At 49.4% G+C, this 14,865-nt stretch overlaps 1 protein-coding gene across 1 annotated transcript in view; it reads left to right on the top strand.

Moving 5' to 3' along the window:
* Positions 1–1,239, top strand: part of LOC119110334 (E3 ubiquitin-protein ligase RNF168) — a gene marked incomplete at its 5' end in the record, with an annotated part of 5,922 nt that extends 4,683 nt beyond the window's left edge. The window contains 2 exon segments of the mRNA XM_037234109.1: positions 41–261; positions 1,102–1,239. Coding sequence (XP_037090004.1) covers positions 41–261; positions 1,102–1,233 — 353 coding nt within the window.
* Positions 1,240–14,865: the final 13,626 nt, after the last annotated feature.

Here is a 14,865-nt window from a genome sequence, read left to right as displayed (position 1 = left end):
CCTCCGCCCGGCAGCCCGCTCACACTGCGTGCTGCGGCAGAGAGCGGCGCCGCCGTCGCCGGAAAGAAGCGAGCCGCCAGTCCGCGACCGGGGGAGGGACCGGCGGCGAAGCGGCTGGCGGCGCCACCCGACGCCGAGATCGACTTGAGCTCGGCGGAGCTCCTGGCCCAGCAGCGCGAGGCCGAGCGGCAGCTGGAGCTGGAGCTGGCCGACCGGCGGCTGGCCGAGCAGCTGCAGCTCGAGCTCAACAGGCAGCAGCCGGTGAGTCAGCTGGCTGAGCAGCGGTGATGGGCTTGGCAACAATTGGCGGAGCAGCTGCGGTGGGTACTGAGCAGGCAGCAGCTATCAGGGAAGCTCCAGCGGGGGGCTCAGCAGACTGCAGCTGATAAGTTCCAGCTGGAAGGGTAGTTGCGATATAAAGCGGACAGACTGTAGCTGGTGAGTTCCAGTTGGTAGGGTAGCTGCGATGGAGGCTGGACAGACTGCAGCTGGTGAGTCATAGCTGGTAGGGTAGCTGCGATGGATACTTGACAGAGTGCTACTGGTGAGTTGCAGCTAGTTACAGTAAATTACGGCTACTTAGAGCTAGCAGTAGTGTAACAGCTGGTTGCAGCTAGTAGGGTAGCTGCGATGGGCACTGGAGAGACTGCATCTGGCGAGTTACAGCTAGCAGATGCAGTAGGGCTCAGCAGCCTGCAGTCGGTGAGCTACCTCTCAGAGCTGACGCGCTGCAGCCGTGCGCCACACACGGCCGTTGGGGTGGTCGGGAGCAGCGTGCCGCGGCGGGCCACACCCACCCACACCCACGCCCGGAGCCACACCCTCACCTGGGGTCACACCCGACTGAAGCCGTCTGCTGTGGGGCTTAGGGGAGGATCAGATCAGGCACGACTGAATGGGTGACCTGTCTATTTGCGCCGCAGGCCAACAACCAAGTGCTTCCTCCAGTGAGTTCGTTGCTGTGCTCTCAGCAAGTGGCGTGACTCAACGCCAGACTCGCCCCCCCCCCCCCCCCTCTGTGGACGAAACAGCTGTAGGGGCCGAGCGATCCTTGACGCCGCCACGGCCGGTCCTCACGTCTGACCCGCCTCGTGTCGCCAGGTGGACCGCAGGAAGGGCAGCGAGGACGCGTACCGTCTGCGGCGGCCGGCGCGGCGCGGCCGCAGCCAGCTCTCGATCCAGGAGAGCCTGGGCCGCTCGCTGTCCCGGTCCGGGGCGCGCGCCGGCCGGTAGTGTCGCCCGCGGGCTCTGGGGCGGACCGGACAGCGCCAGGCGACACTCGGACGGCGGCTGCCGCCCGCGGGGGGGGGGGGGGCGGTGGCCCGTGTGCGTTGCGGGATGGGTAGTGAGACGCGCGGGGCTGTGCTCTGTGCGAGAACGTGAAGATGGACGGCCTGTGCGGGGGTTAGGGATTCGCGTTGTGCTTGCAGGGGCCGAGCCGCCGCGCGGGACTGGTGCTGACACGAGCCGCTGAGAGGCGACACCGTTTGTGTGTGATGCGATGGCGCAGGGCGGTGCCACCACCTGGCTGTGGAGCAGCGGTCGGTCTGGTGCCTTCGCGGTCTCAATGTCTGCCCCGATCGCGGCCGGTCGTGCGCGGTTACAGCAAGACGCTGTCGTATCGCCATCATCTGTCGCTGACGTAAAGTGTGTGTGTGATTCTCCGCTTTCAAGTTGCTTTGACCCGCTGCAGTGTTCTGTTTTGTAGCTGTCCAGTTGGCTGGGTTGCGGTGACGGACAATGGGTACCTTTGTGTTCGGGTCCTGCGCTACCGGTGTTCGTCTTATTGAATTCCATGAGTTTCGGCGAAGACTACTTTTTCGGAGGTCCGAGGTTCGATGACATCACCTGCAGAAGCGAGGCTCCTAGGATCGGCGAGCTGTTGTCCCGAGTTCCATACGTTTTCTAGGCGAGTTGTGCGGTGGCATTTGTAACAGTTTCATCGTCGCTTCTTCATCCATGCCGTGTGTATGGCATGGGACGATGGATTTCGCTTTACGCTCATTGTTATACGCTTCATCGAATTGACATGGAATATACGCAGTCCACATTAGTTGAGCGCCGGCGTGAATCTGTCGATCCCCGTACAGGTTTCGAAAAACGCAAGTGACCAAACGTGGGTGTATTTATCAATGCAAGCATCTTTTACGAGTCACTTTATATTGCACCGTTCTGCTGCCCGCTCGTCGATGATTGATGCCACAACGGTTGGAATGCGCTCTCCGAATTTGAAAAAGCCCTGTCTCCGGTGTTCTCTGCGAATGCTTACGGGCTGTGGGAAATGGAGGAACTATTGGGCTTGCAGGCTAAGCCAGAAAGCTTCCTGCTGGCAGGAGCGTGGGAACGAGCCGGGGGTAAACCTCTGGTTGATGCATCTCTCGAAGCATCGCCTTAAAGACGAAGTTAAAGGTTGGTGTGGCGTGCGAGGGCTGTGCCCGATCCTCGCCCGGCTTCTCTACCGGTGCCGGTGTGACGAGTTTGCAATGAGCGCCTTGCCGCGTCGCGTTTGCATGTGCGAATGACAACACCGTGCAAGCAAAGAAACAGAAACATGGCAAGGCTCACTATGGTAAGGTAATGGTATGGTATACTATGGCAAAGTACCCTTTTGTACCCGCATAAATTATGTTAAATAAGCTCGTTGGAACGGAAGACGCCGCTAACCCAGCTGGGAGGCACCTCACAGGGCTCCATGGAATGCGAGAGAACCTGTTTGAGCCGCGGGCCGATCCGGGGTCGCCCGGCGTTCAGTGAGCGTGTCGCGCGTCCAGCCAAGGAGAGCGCTGTCGGCAAAGCAGTGTATGGAATTCCGACCGAAAAAATATATTTAGCGCAACAACAGATAGTGTGCAGCGTGTTTACACTGACCATTGCATGTCGTCAGTAGCTCAATGGCCATTTTCGTCACGTGATACGGCGGCGTGCCGAGAACTTTCGTGCGTGGCGACGTGAAATGACACGGGATATTTTCAACAAGGCTTATCATAAAAGATGGCATCTTTCACCGAAAACGTGCTTGTAGGGGAGAGGCGGGAGGATTGGGACGAAGGAGAATAGGGACACGCAAATATGTTAGAGATGGGCAGCCCCGGATCACCACTGGCACTTCAATGTTTTTCCTTTTTGTATCAAGTAACGCTGGAAACTATCAGCTGTCCTTTTCTGGTGCACAGGAACGCTGTACGGGGTGAGTGCCAAAAAAACTATACTTTTCGAGTGTTATATCAAGTTGTGTGTGCTGTTCATGTCAAGCCATCTTTTCTTTTAACTATTTCACATTGCAGGCTCACATAATGCTAATTTTCTTGCTTGCGTCTAAAATTACATAAGCCAATTTACGAACGGCGGAGAACTCCTCTAGTAGGTAGCGTGCGCTGCAGGAGAATCGGGACACCCGTCCCTATCGTCATGCAGATGTCCCAATTCTCCTGCAGGAACCATTAGTGTCACTCGTGCACAATACTGCACATACCTATAAATTGATATATCTGTTTTTACTGAAACTTACTCACCTGTTTTTCTTCTTTCAGAACCATGCCACGTGTATCCGTTAGAAAAGAAAAGGGGTACGCAGACATATCTCATGATTCAATGCTGCTGGCTGTCAAAGATGTTGTAGAAGGGGGAGTGAGTCTGAGAAAAGCTGCAGAACCCCACAGTGTGACCAAAAGCGTCCTTGGAAGGTATGTCGCAAAGCACGGCGTCGATCCTGCAGCTGGTCTTGAGCCCAACTACAGTCATTCGAAGATATTCACTGCTGACGAGGAGCAAGTCCTCGGTGAATATGTAATGCAGTGCTCGAAGATGTTCCATGGTTTAACGCACAAGCAAACACGTGAAGTTGCCCACCAAATAGCGGTTAAAAATGACAAGCATTTTGCCGCCTCCTGGGCTGAAAATGAAGAAGCGGGGTGCGAGTGGATGAAGGCCTTCATGAAAAGGAACACCCAGCTGGCACTGCGGAAATCTGAAGCTACATCCATCGCGCGAGCTGGAGTCTTTAACAGACACAATGCCGAGAAATTCTTCGGAAACCTGTCTGAGGTTTTTGAAACAGACGGGAGCCTCAGGTGCAAGGATTTTAAATTTAGATGAAACTGGAATTCACGACTGTACAGAAGCCTGGAAAAGTCATTGCTGGAAAGAGAGACAAACAGGTTGGAAAGGCCACCTCTGCGGAGAGGGCTGAACTTGTCACGATGTGTGTCGCTGTGACTGCCACTGGGGCATATCTTCCCCCTGCCTACGTCTTCCCAAGGAAGATTCTTCGGGAGAATCTGATGGAAGGCACCCCGGAAGGATTGCTGCAGCTGTGTCACAGCAGCGGGTGGATGACGCCTGAAAACTTTGAGAAGGTGATGCAGCACATTGTGAAGCACATGGGGGCAAACAAGGACAATCCAGTCGTCTTGGTGCTCGACAGTCACGTCAGCCATGTCAGCCTGAACGTGTTGACGTTGGCGAAGGACAGTGGAGTCTATATCGTGACTCTACCTCCTCACACGAGTCACAGGCTCCAACTGCTCGATGTCACCGTCTTCGGTCCGATGAAGACAAACTTCAACAAGCAGGTGGACAGCTGGATGCTCCCAAACGCGGGTAACCCCATCTAGCTCCTGAACATGGGGAAGCTCATGGGACAGGCGCTGATCCGCTCGGCCACCTCAGTTAACATCCTGTCCGGCTTTCGAACGACAGAAATCTGGCCGTTGGACACTGAAGTCTTCACCAAGGATGACTTCCTTCCCGCAGACGTGACCGACAAACCAGCCCCCTCAGCGACTGCAGGAGCGCCAGGGGTGACTGAAGACGACACACACGAAGCGGACACACAGGAAGTGAACACACACGATGCAAACACACATGAAACGGGCGCACACGAAGACGACACACACGAAGCGGATACACACGAAGAGGACCGCGTCGAGAGTCCGGAGCCTCCATCCCTGTCAAGGAGGCCGACTGATCCGGTTGACCTGCAGCTGAAAAGGCCACCATTTGCAAGCAACAAACCGGATGCAGTTTCTGGGCCGTCACGGGCTCCAACTGAGGTTCAAGGAGGTGACCCACTCAGCCCAGCATCTCCCGCAGTCCGGCTTGTCTCACCGCAGGAGTTTCGGGGATATCCGAAAGTGAGTTCTTTTTATCCCAATTTCTTCCTTAAACCGATAAGGCAGCAATGACAAAGTGGCATTAAACAGTCCCCAGATCGCCCACACGATCCTTAAGAAAACATTGTTCATCATTGAACTGTCTTATATTTTCATGATTATAAATTTCCTTTCATTTTCACGTTTCCTATGGTTGTTAATTATGTTGTAATTCCGTCAGAACATAGTTTTTTTAATGGATAATTTTGCATCCCAAAGGATCCTCCAGTGAGCCATGTTGTCCAATGCCCATGCATATGTTCCACAACCGTATCCTTACACTTCCTGGTCCCCATATTATAAGGCAGGACCTCATGGTCCCCCATCTTTTAAGGCAGGACCCCACGGTCCCCCATCTTTTAAGGCAGGACCCCATGGTTCCCCATCTTTTAAGGCAGGACCCCATGGTTCCCCATCTTTTAAGGCAGGACCCAAAGTGGAGCCGAGTCGGCGACAGCGGAAAAAGGAAAGACCATGATATCTACTAGTACACGAGAGCTGCAAAGAAAAAAAGAGAAAGAGGAGAAGGAGGCCTGAAAGTTGCAAGCCAGACACGAGCGTGTGTCAAAGCGACTGTTCGATGTTAAGAGCAACACCGCTAACACGAAAGGTAAGAAGAGAAAGCTGGGAGGTGCAAAGGACTTGCCAAAGGCTGACGATAAAACGTCGTGTCTGTAATGTGAGATGCAGTATAGGCTCAGCTGTGAATCGTGGATCCAGTGTACAACATGCAAAAAGTGGGCGTGCTTGCCGTGTACCGACGCAACAACCTGGCAAGCACAGTTTGGATGTGACGTTTGCCGAGACTGATGATCCGCTCATCCGCTATGATCCGACATGATCCGCTGTGTCGCGGGTATTGAATTGGTTGTGCTGACTTAACGTGATTAGTACGATGTGTAGGAAGTTTTGTGACCGTGTACGTTGTTAAATGGGTGCCTAGGATAGGTACTGATATTGTTGGGCACGTGATCCGCTGCGTTGCCATTAATGCATTGACTGTGCAGATTCAACGTGAGTAGCCCGATGTTCAGGAAGTTTTGTGACAGTCGCTTTGCCTGTTTTGTGCTTAGACTGCCGAGACTGTGAGTCCTACGATTCGCTGTTCTACAAGTTATGCATTGGCTGTGCTAATACGTGATTATGCGAAGTGTAGGAAGTTTTTACCGTTGTCGTTGCCTAGTGTGTGCCTAGACTGCCAATGTTGGCAGTCATGTGATTCACTGTGCCGCAAGTAGCGCATTGACTGTGATGATTTAACGTGATTATTACGACTGCAGGTTGTGTGGCGGTGTCGCCTGGTTGCTGTGTAGAGTGCCGGCATTGCTACTAGCCGGATATTAGGTAAGAAATATCTTCCCGTTGTTGGAGTTCTTCTGCCAAAAACAAAATGGTTATTTGAAGGTGGAAAATATATCCTGAATTCACGTTCTAAGATGTGTCTCAGTTTGAACACGATATAAATGAATCTGATATGCTACCATTTCCAGCGGAAGGAAACGTTGCCACGACCATTGACAGGATCCTGAACGCAATTAGATGGCAATGCAGTGCACTCATTTGACCATTTGCAATTTAATTATAGAGCATGTAGCCAAGTAGAAATGTTGTCCCAATGCTCCTTAGTATGTCCCAATTCATATTCACGTTTGTCCCGATTGTCCTGCGTGCGTCCCAATTCTCCTGTAAATGAAGGTCTTTGCTTTTGCTCCCCGCGTGTCGTATTCTACCACAAAGTGAAACTTGCTTATTAGTATGATGTCAACAAATATCCAATTTATTCATTAGTTTGGTGCAATGTTACCTAGTTTTCATACTTTTGCTGCAATGACTCAGCAAAGTTGAAGTTCCAAAAGTGTCCCAATTCTCCCGCTTCTCCCCTATACATGGTTCAACAAGAAAAAGACCCCTTGCGTTTTAAAGAGGTTTCCGAGCAAACTTGCGTCGCAGCTCGCTGAAGTCACGTGGACGCATGGTGACCTTTTCGACGTAGCCGACCCGATAGATGTTTGCGTACAGGCCGGTGCCGGACTATACATCCTATGCATCCTTTGGAGTATACCCGTCTGAGTATACCTGCGTAAACAGCAGTGACTCCAGGGGAGACGGGCGTGCTGTGTCATAGTCAAGTAGTATCAGGGTGGTTTATTCCAAATTTATACGATGGATGCAGTCCTGTGTCATTCAGCTGATGTACGGCGGCTGCCTCCGCCTTTCAGCGTACTTCCGGTTGCATACGTGCACGCGCGACAGGGCGAGCGCGACAAATATGTGTTTTGTACGTCGTTGAAAGTTATGGCGAACGGTCTAAATGTGTGCTCGAGGACATAGCTTGACCAACCGCAATGATATGCCTACCAAGAAATAGGAAAGCGCATTTGTCGTCTATACTGCAAAACATTTGACGTCTGCTTGTCAAGTATTTGAAAATGGAGCGAACTTTCTCCCAAGATGTCGGGCGGTACGTGTATCAGTAGTGCGTGGGGCTTGTAGCAGTGATACAATGACCTGACACCATGCCATTGACTGACTTACCATCAATGATTGACATGACTGTCATGGCTTGTCGTTATCCAGAAAACAAGTCAACATTTACAGTACCTATGAAGGCACATGATTTCTGCCTGAGCTACCGAAACCGATGTGGCAGTATTTGTAAAGCAAACAGCAGTTGATAAATGGGACAAAAATTAGCATGCTGCAATCACGAAGAATAAGGAAATAATGCACACGAGCACATTTGGTCTACATGCCGCAACGCAATCGATTTGTGACGTAACTTACCCCATGACACAAAAAGCTCAACTTCTCCCACTGTGTGATACAATTTACCCCAGGGTGGGGCAAGTTGCCTCACTTTAAACGAGGTCATTCGGAGATCATTTATCGAAAAACGAAGATGTGCTCCCCGAAATTTTACCCCCACATATAAAGACGAAGTTGGATGAAAGGCATGGATGCAGGCGCGCAGCCAGAACCTTGGCAAGGGAGGCGGGCACACGGTTGACGAAGGGCTCCTTAATGGTGAAAGCCTCCCTCCAAAAAAGAATAGCTGGAGGTTGACATTTATGAATTGGAGTTTCTTGTCTTTGGTACTTGTATTCCTACCTTGTGTAACTGGAATATAAACCATAACCTATCGCGAGATCAATTATGCCTGAATTTGATGTTAGATAAACTGAATAGCTGCTTTAGACATAAATTGTCTTCAAATGACAGCATGAAATAAATCCCCGGCGCTCTTCGTTTTGCAGTGGTCTACTGGACTCCTTGTCATCCAATAGAACCAGTGCCCTAGAATTGCCGACTTTGGGCGTAAAGCAACACCCCATGAGGAGCAATATTTCATTCCTTTTTCCCCAAATTTTATGTGAATTTTTCACTCCTGCCTGACACTGTGTGATCGCACATGCCAAACCCCTATTCCCCTTTCTAAGGTTTTCAGATGTCATCCAAAACCGAGCTCACTTGAAACCACCAAGCATAAACGAGGTTCCACAGAACCTGGACACCCAATGGCTATGTCCTGCCTCACCTTCATCTGGATCATGTCCACGTATGCACAGAGCAAGGGCGCTAGGTACCTCCAAGCCCAAGAATCCCAGCGGCTCCAGCCGCCTGCACGCATTAAGTTTGGTTTGTTTACAAAATGCATTACGATCGGCAGCTGTGTGCCAAATTCAAGGTTTTCACGCATCCCTATTTTTTCGTCTCACCACCACACCACGAAAGCAGAGCCTGGTGCAAACATCAGCAAGGCCTGGTACAGAATTTTATTGCACGTATTTATTTTTCCCCGAGGAAACTTGACCACCAAATTGCATCACTCCCGAAATGCAGGAGTAAAGCATCCAAGAACTGTCTTCCAAATTAAATTTACAAGATGAATATCACCATTTGAGCACTTATTTTAACATACTATAAGTCAAACCAGCTGATAACAAAATGTTGCCAGAAAAACATCAGTCTTTATATTTATTTAAGTATTTTTTAAATTTTTCTTGGTATCATACGAGCATGACACCACTTTAGTTTTCTTTTCTTTTGGATTGCCTTCAGAGGTATCACCTGTTTCTTAAAATGTTGACCAATTTCTCTGCAGGATTCTCAAACTGCAAACTTGTACGCATTTCATTCATAAATTAGAGTAATTCACCAGCCGCCCAAACATGTTTGCTATGCACCCAAGAGTGAAGAATTCACAGGGAATGAAGGAGACAATTTGAAGCACGCAACTTATCTTTACCGCCATTTTTGCCCTGTTAGGCCCTAGTTTAACCGTTTTCTTGATTCATGGTGGTGCTCAATAATGATAAATCTAAACCTTTCGAGTGTCTAACTCACCAGGCTACCTGACAAGGCTATCCTAATGCTGTCATGAAGAGCTTTGGGACAGACTTGACGCAGCTGATACAGAAGTGTTTGATGGCGAAATTCTGCCCTCTGGAGATGTTTGTCATGCACGCCTCTTACTTGTTTCGCATTTTAATCTCGTAGGTTGGTGGGCATGATTGATATTTATATTTGTGGGTGAGTGGGATGAGTCTGTCTGCCAGCAGACCATGCAAAAGGTACTGACTTTGTCCTAGGGGAGCAGGAGAAAGCCAGTAAGCTTCCCGTGAACCGAGTAATTGTTTGCCTTACCTGCTTTCAACACATGATTGGTAACCGTAGTTGGCCATTTTCTGTTTCAATCAATCGAGTTTTGTCATAAGACAAATTATGATGCCGCGAGGCATGCAATGGGCTTATTTTATTCCATATTCTTGATTATTTGCCCCAAATTTCTTGAAGTGGTCCCTCATGGTTGCTTTCACCAGATGTTTTCTACAGTTGTCATGGTTTGCTGGCTGGCAAATGACTGTACAGTATATATGCACGATATTTTTAACACAGGGATACTCTAACCTGCATAGCAATTATAATACGAGTTAAATTTTAGTAAGCAACAAATAGTGAGACCATCCCATTTAAAATGTGAAGCCGACATGTCAAACTTTATCATTAAATATGAATGAACAAGCCTAAGTAGATGCCTCTGCTGCAACTGAAAAGGCAAGCAGGAATACTGGCATGGCCATCTAAAGGTTATGTTAGTTTTGGAGAAGAGAGATTGTTTTGTGGAGCATACCCATTATTACCCTTGACATAGGTTGACCATGGCAATCAAAAATAAGTTGTTCAAAGTAATTTCAAGTATTTTGATTTGTGTGTTGTGAACTTTGTCTGATGTCAACAAGCATACACAAATGAACTGAATAAAAATGCAAGTTGAAACCGGCCAAAAATGAGCTATGTGTTTTAATCACAAGTGCTGCTGTCAATAGATAGGTGAGCTGAGATGATGTACAGCATATGGGCTACTCTAAGTTAGGTTAAGTTAGCTAAGTGCATGACAAGTGGCGATAAGAATTGTGCAAGAATCAGTAACTCATATCTGCTGCTGTGATACAAACAGTTTAGACAGTATGAGACTAAGTAATGCCTCTTTACGTTAGGCATAGTTAGGCTACTTTTGTGGGATAAGCATTGGTATTTTGTAAGAAACAGTGACAAAATGTTTGTTTTCCCTGACCCCATCTTAACAAAAGCCAGATGTATGTCTATCGTGTTTGACTTGGTGATTGTCTGATGTGTAGGAGTTCAAGGTTTTTTGTTTGAGTGTTTTATGCTCGTTGAATTTTCTGTTATTTTGTTATTATATTCCTTTGCTTTGTTTTGTGTTTAAGTGCTGTGAAAGGGAAGTGCACAGCACAGCATCAAATTATTGATGTTAATAATTGTTTATGCTAATTGCACTATCATGAAATTACTATGCTTTAATGTAGTCTGTACCACTTTAACGGCTTAAGATGTCAAAAACCAAAACGTTTGGTCAGGTGTATGATATTACGTCCATGGCAACTTGAAATAGATGTCTTTGTTTGCTGAAGCATCAGTCAGTAGCTCATAAGTTCCATCCTTTGTGAATTGAATTTCTCACTCCTGCGCGGTCTTTTTGGGATGGAATTTTTCACTCCCACCCTAGTTCAAAAGCAATTCTAGCTCCCTGGATAGAACTCAGAAGCTTTGTCAGAATTTCTATCTGGGTTCTTCAGGCATATCAAGGACCCCGCGAATGTAGATCGCAGGTCGAAATGGGTCAACAATCTGTAGCAACATGACCAAGGCGTTTTTTGCCTGGAAATGTCCAACATTCAGTCCGAATTAATTAGTGATCCAAATTATGCCACGTAGTTTTGAACAAGCGCGCTCGCAAATCTAACAACAAAAACCTCGACGCCAGGCGTTGCAGTCTCCACAGGCTGCGCAGCACCGGCTTGGCGCTTAATATTAAGTGGCGGTCAATGTGTGAACGAAAATGATGACGTTTCTGAAAAAGTACCTTCCAACACTTAAGGACATCAAATCTTACATTTAGAAGGTAGACCGGGTATATATTCCACATGTACGATTTTTAGAGTGATGATAAGAACGGATTGGCCTTTTAGCACCGTGAAGTGGTGCTGGGATCTGGTAGTGGAGCGGGAAGAGTAGAGGCAAAATCTCTATTTTTGTGTTGATGTAACTGCTTATCTGACCAGAGCACAATCTCAAGGTTGCAAGAAAAGATACGCGCAGTCTATCTTTGAACGGTATAAATTAACTTTGAAAGACATTCGGGACCATTAATTTACGACGGTCGCTCCCGCGCGCACGGCGCCCATCACCTGGTGTCACGTGCAGTGGCCAACGGCAGTTGGTGTCATTGAAGCTACAGCCCAGGCCATCGCTGTCCCTGCTTGCGAGATTCCGGGCGCGCAAGCTCAAATCATGCGATGTAATTTATTTCACTGTCGATTCTGCGAAACAATGAACGTTTTTAGTCTAACATGGCATGGCCTTGTTGGTGTTTTAACTCAGTTTGGCCCACTATATCTAACACTAATGGGACCTTTTATTTCTGTCTGGGCGAGGGTCCCGTTTGAGTAGAACGCTAAGGAGATCTTACTGTTCCGGTCAAGGGCTGAGGGGCCATTCCGGCCCACCGCTGCATGCATCCCGGCTGCCATTCCGGGGACACGGGACGCGATCCGTGGTCGATCCGGAGGCCCTTAGAGGGATATATCACATCACATTGGTCTCCTCGCTGACTCGGAAGGCCTTCTGACCTGCGCAGTTGGTCACGGATCGACGCAGGAATCCTCATGGACGCATCAACATCCCCGATCTGCCACATAGATTTCAGTTCGCTGGAAATTGGGTTTGAGTCCATTCTGGAATTGGGTTTGAGTGCCCACCGCTCGGTACTGGGGGCCCTGGCAGGCACAAGACCCTTCCATTGTCTCAATGTGAGCATTCGTCATAAGTTTTCAGGCTTCATTTCATTGTCAGAGGGCCCCGACCGATGTAAGAGGCCCTGTGTCACTCGGGGTCCGTCCTCGCCCCTGCTGAGCAAATGTATCCTGACTGACTCGAGGCCCCTTGTTGGCACATAACACCACATTGGGCACTGTGGGTCCTTGACTGATACAGGAGATCCGCATTATTACGAGGGCCTCGACCGATGCAAATCGCGGCCTGGTCTTGTCTCTGCTTGGGAAATGGGCCCCCAGAGCGCAGACCAACACGGAGCCCACCTTTCAGTGTTAGTGCTCTCTGGACGAAATATAAGGAAGCTCTGTCTCAAGGGTCCCCAATCAGTGCGAGAGGCCGTCTAACGGACATTTGAGATCACGGCCCTACGGACGGGGGTCTTAAATGTGGCCCAGTCGGGTCCTTGGTCTTTGGTCTTGAGCGACCCTTCGGTCCCTCTTCGGTCCCCCTCTAACACGGCTCCTGGCCGAGTCGGGTTCCCAGCGGGTTCGTGATCTTTGGCCCGGGGAGTCCTTCGGTCCGCCTTCGGACCTCCTCATACAAAGCTCATGACCAACTGGAGGTCACTATCCGGCACATGAACCTCTGGTAGGCACTGTGGCCCCTGGCTGCCACGGGGGTCCCAACTATGGCTTCGGGGACCCAGACTAATGCAGATCGTGGCCCCCCCCCCCCCCCCCCCAGCCTCGCTCCTGCTTGGGAAATGGGCCTACGGTTTCGACTGACAGAGTCAACCGTTTGGTGTTCGTTTTCAGGTCTCGACGCCACTAGCTGCGATTCTTTCGTGTTTAGGTCCCGACGCCACTAGCTGAGATTATTTATGTGACCTACAGCTAGTGCTTTGGGCCCTTATGTCCTCTAACCGGGCCTTTGATTGCCGGTTCCATTGGGCCGCCCAGGCCCCTTTTCGGACTCATCAAACACTTCTCTTGGTCGGCTCGCGGCCCCTTGCGAACAAAGGACCCCGTGTTAGGCAATACGGGGCCCCTGACAGATGCAGGGGTGCCGGCCAGTGAAAATCGTTGGTCGGTCCCTGTAGCTAACTGGGAAGTGGACCTTCAAGCTCATCCCGATACGGAGCTGACTGTGCGTTACTGGTAGTGTCTGAGCGACACATGCGCCATTATCGACTGAGGGTCACCTGACCAGCGCGCGAGGCCCTCTGGTCGGCAATAGAGCGCCCGTTCCTTTCTGGACCCTATTCGCTGGGGTCCTGAATGCGACCTCCGGCTGGCCTTCCGTGCCGTTCGGCAGTCAAGCCGGACCCTTAATCGCAGGTCCCGATCCTAAGTCAGACGTACCCCCTGTGACCTTACCCCTCTGCCCGCACTACTGCATTGATGCATGGATAGAAACACACGGTATGGCACGGACGTCAACAACCATATGAAAGTTCACTGCAATTATTCTAATCTTACTGTTCCATCATTCAAGGATATCAGCTCTCTGCCAAACGAGAGTTTATCAGCATTTTTTCATGTCCGTAGTCGATAGAACTAATTTCCTCATCCAAAAGATGTTTGAGCTGCGGACTGCACCGGCTGACTTTGTATCAGCGGTGTCGGTGCACTGGTTGCGAAGATCGACGTGTGGTTCACATGCTCCTCTCAGTGGCGCAAAAATGGGGGCAGCGATAATTCTTCCTGTTTTTCTCCCACTCTCTGTAAGTTCTTTTCAATCAGTTACGTTCTTGTAAAACGTCCAGTGATAGCCGAGATTAAGTGTTTGATCCACTGATGTACGCAACGTGCGGCTGGTCAAGTGTTCATATTATAAAGATGTAAGATGATCGTAAAGCTATCCACTTGAAGCTTTTAGACTGATTCATGCGGTGTATGCCTTTGCCAGCCGTTCCTCCTTCACGTTGCCGCGTCAGTGCAAAAAAATTTTGAGCGTGGCATTGAAAGGGCTTAAAGCTGCAAATGAGTGGAAAAGACAACGGTGGCGATAATTTTAGCCATGACAATATACCGTGCATGGTATAGTTCTGTGATGAAGACGTTGCCAATAGGCATGATCACCACCAACACATTTTCAACCCAGTGCACCGAAATTGTATTTGTGTCTTGACCATTTTTCCGTCTAAGCGCGACGTCATTTTTCATGCTTCTTACTTAACTCACGGCGTCATGCTGCATTCAACACTACAACGTTACATGAATATTTTGCTGCGCATTGTTGGCAAAATATATGAAGATGGAGCTTACTTTAAAGATTAACTGGCTTATGTAAAGCACCCTGTATCTCTATATGAAAGGCATGTGTTCATTTATTATGGTGTTCACAGAACACACTACTGAGTACAAAAGAAGAAAAAGAGCTATTTGACCAATTATACATATCTTGGATATTTATTGCC

This window comes from Pollicipes pollicipes, unplaced genomic scaffold (genome assembly GCF_011947565.3).
Source record: "Pollicipes pollicipes isolate AB1234 unplaced genomic scaffold, Ppol_2.1 Scaffold_7231;HRSCAF=8579_pilon_pilon_pilon, whole genome shotgun sequence".
NCBI classification, from domain to species: domain Eukaryota; kingdom Metazoa; phylum Arthropoda; class Thecostraca; order Pollicipedomorpha; family Pollicipedidae; genus Pollicipes; species Pollicipes pollicipes.
The sequence above is the reverse complement of the archived record's forward strand: the minus strand, read 5'-3'. Positions and strand labels throughout refer to the sequence as shown.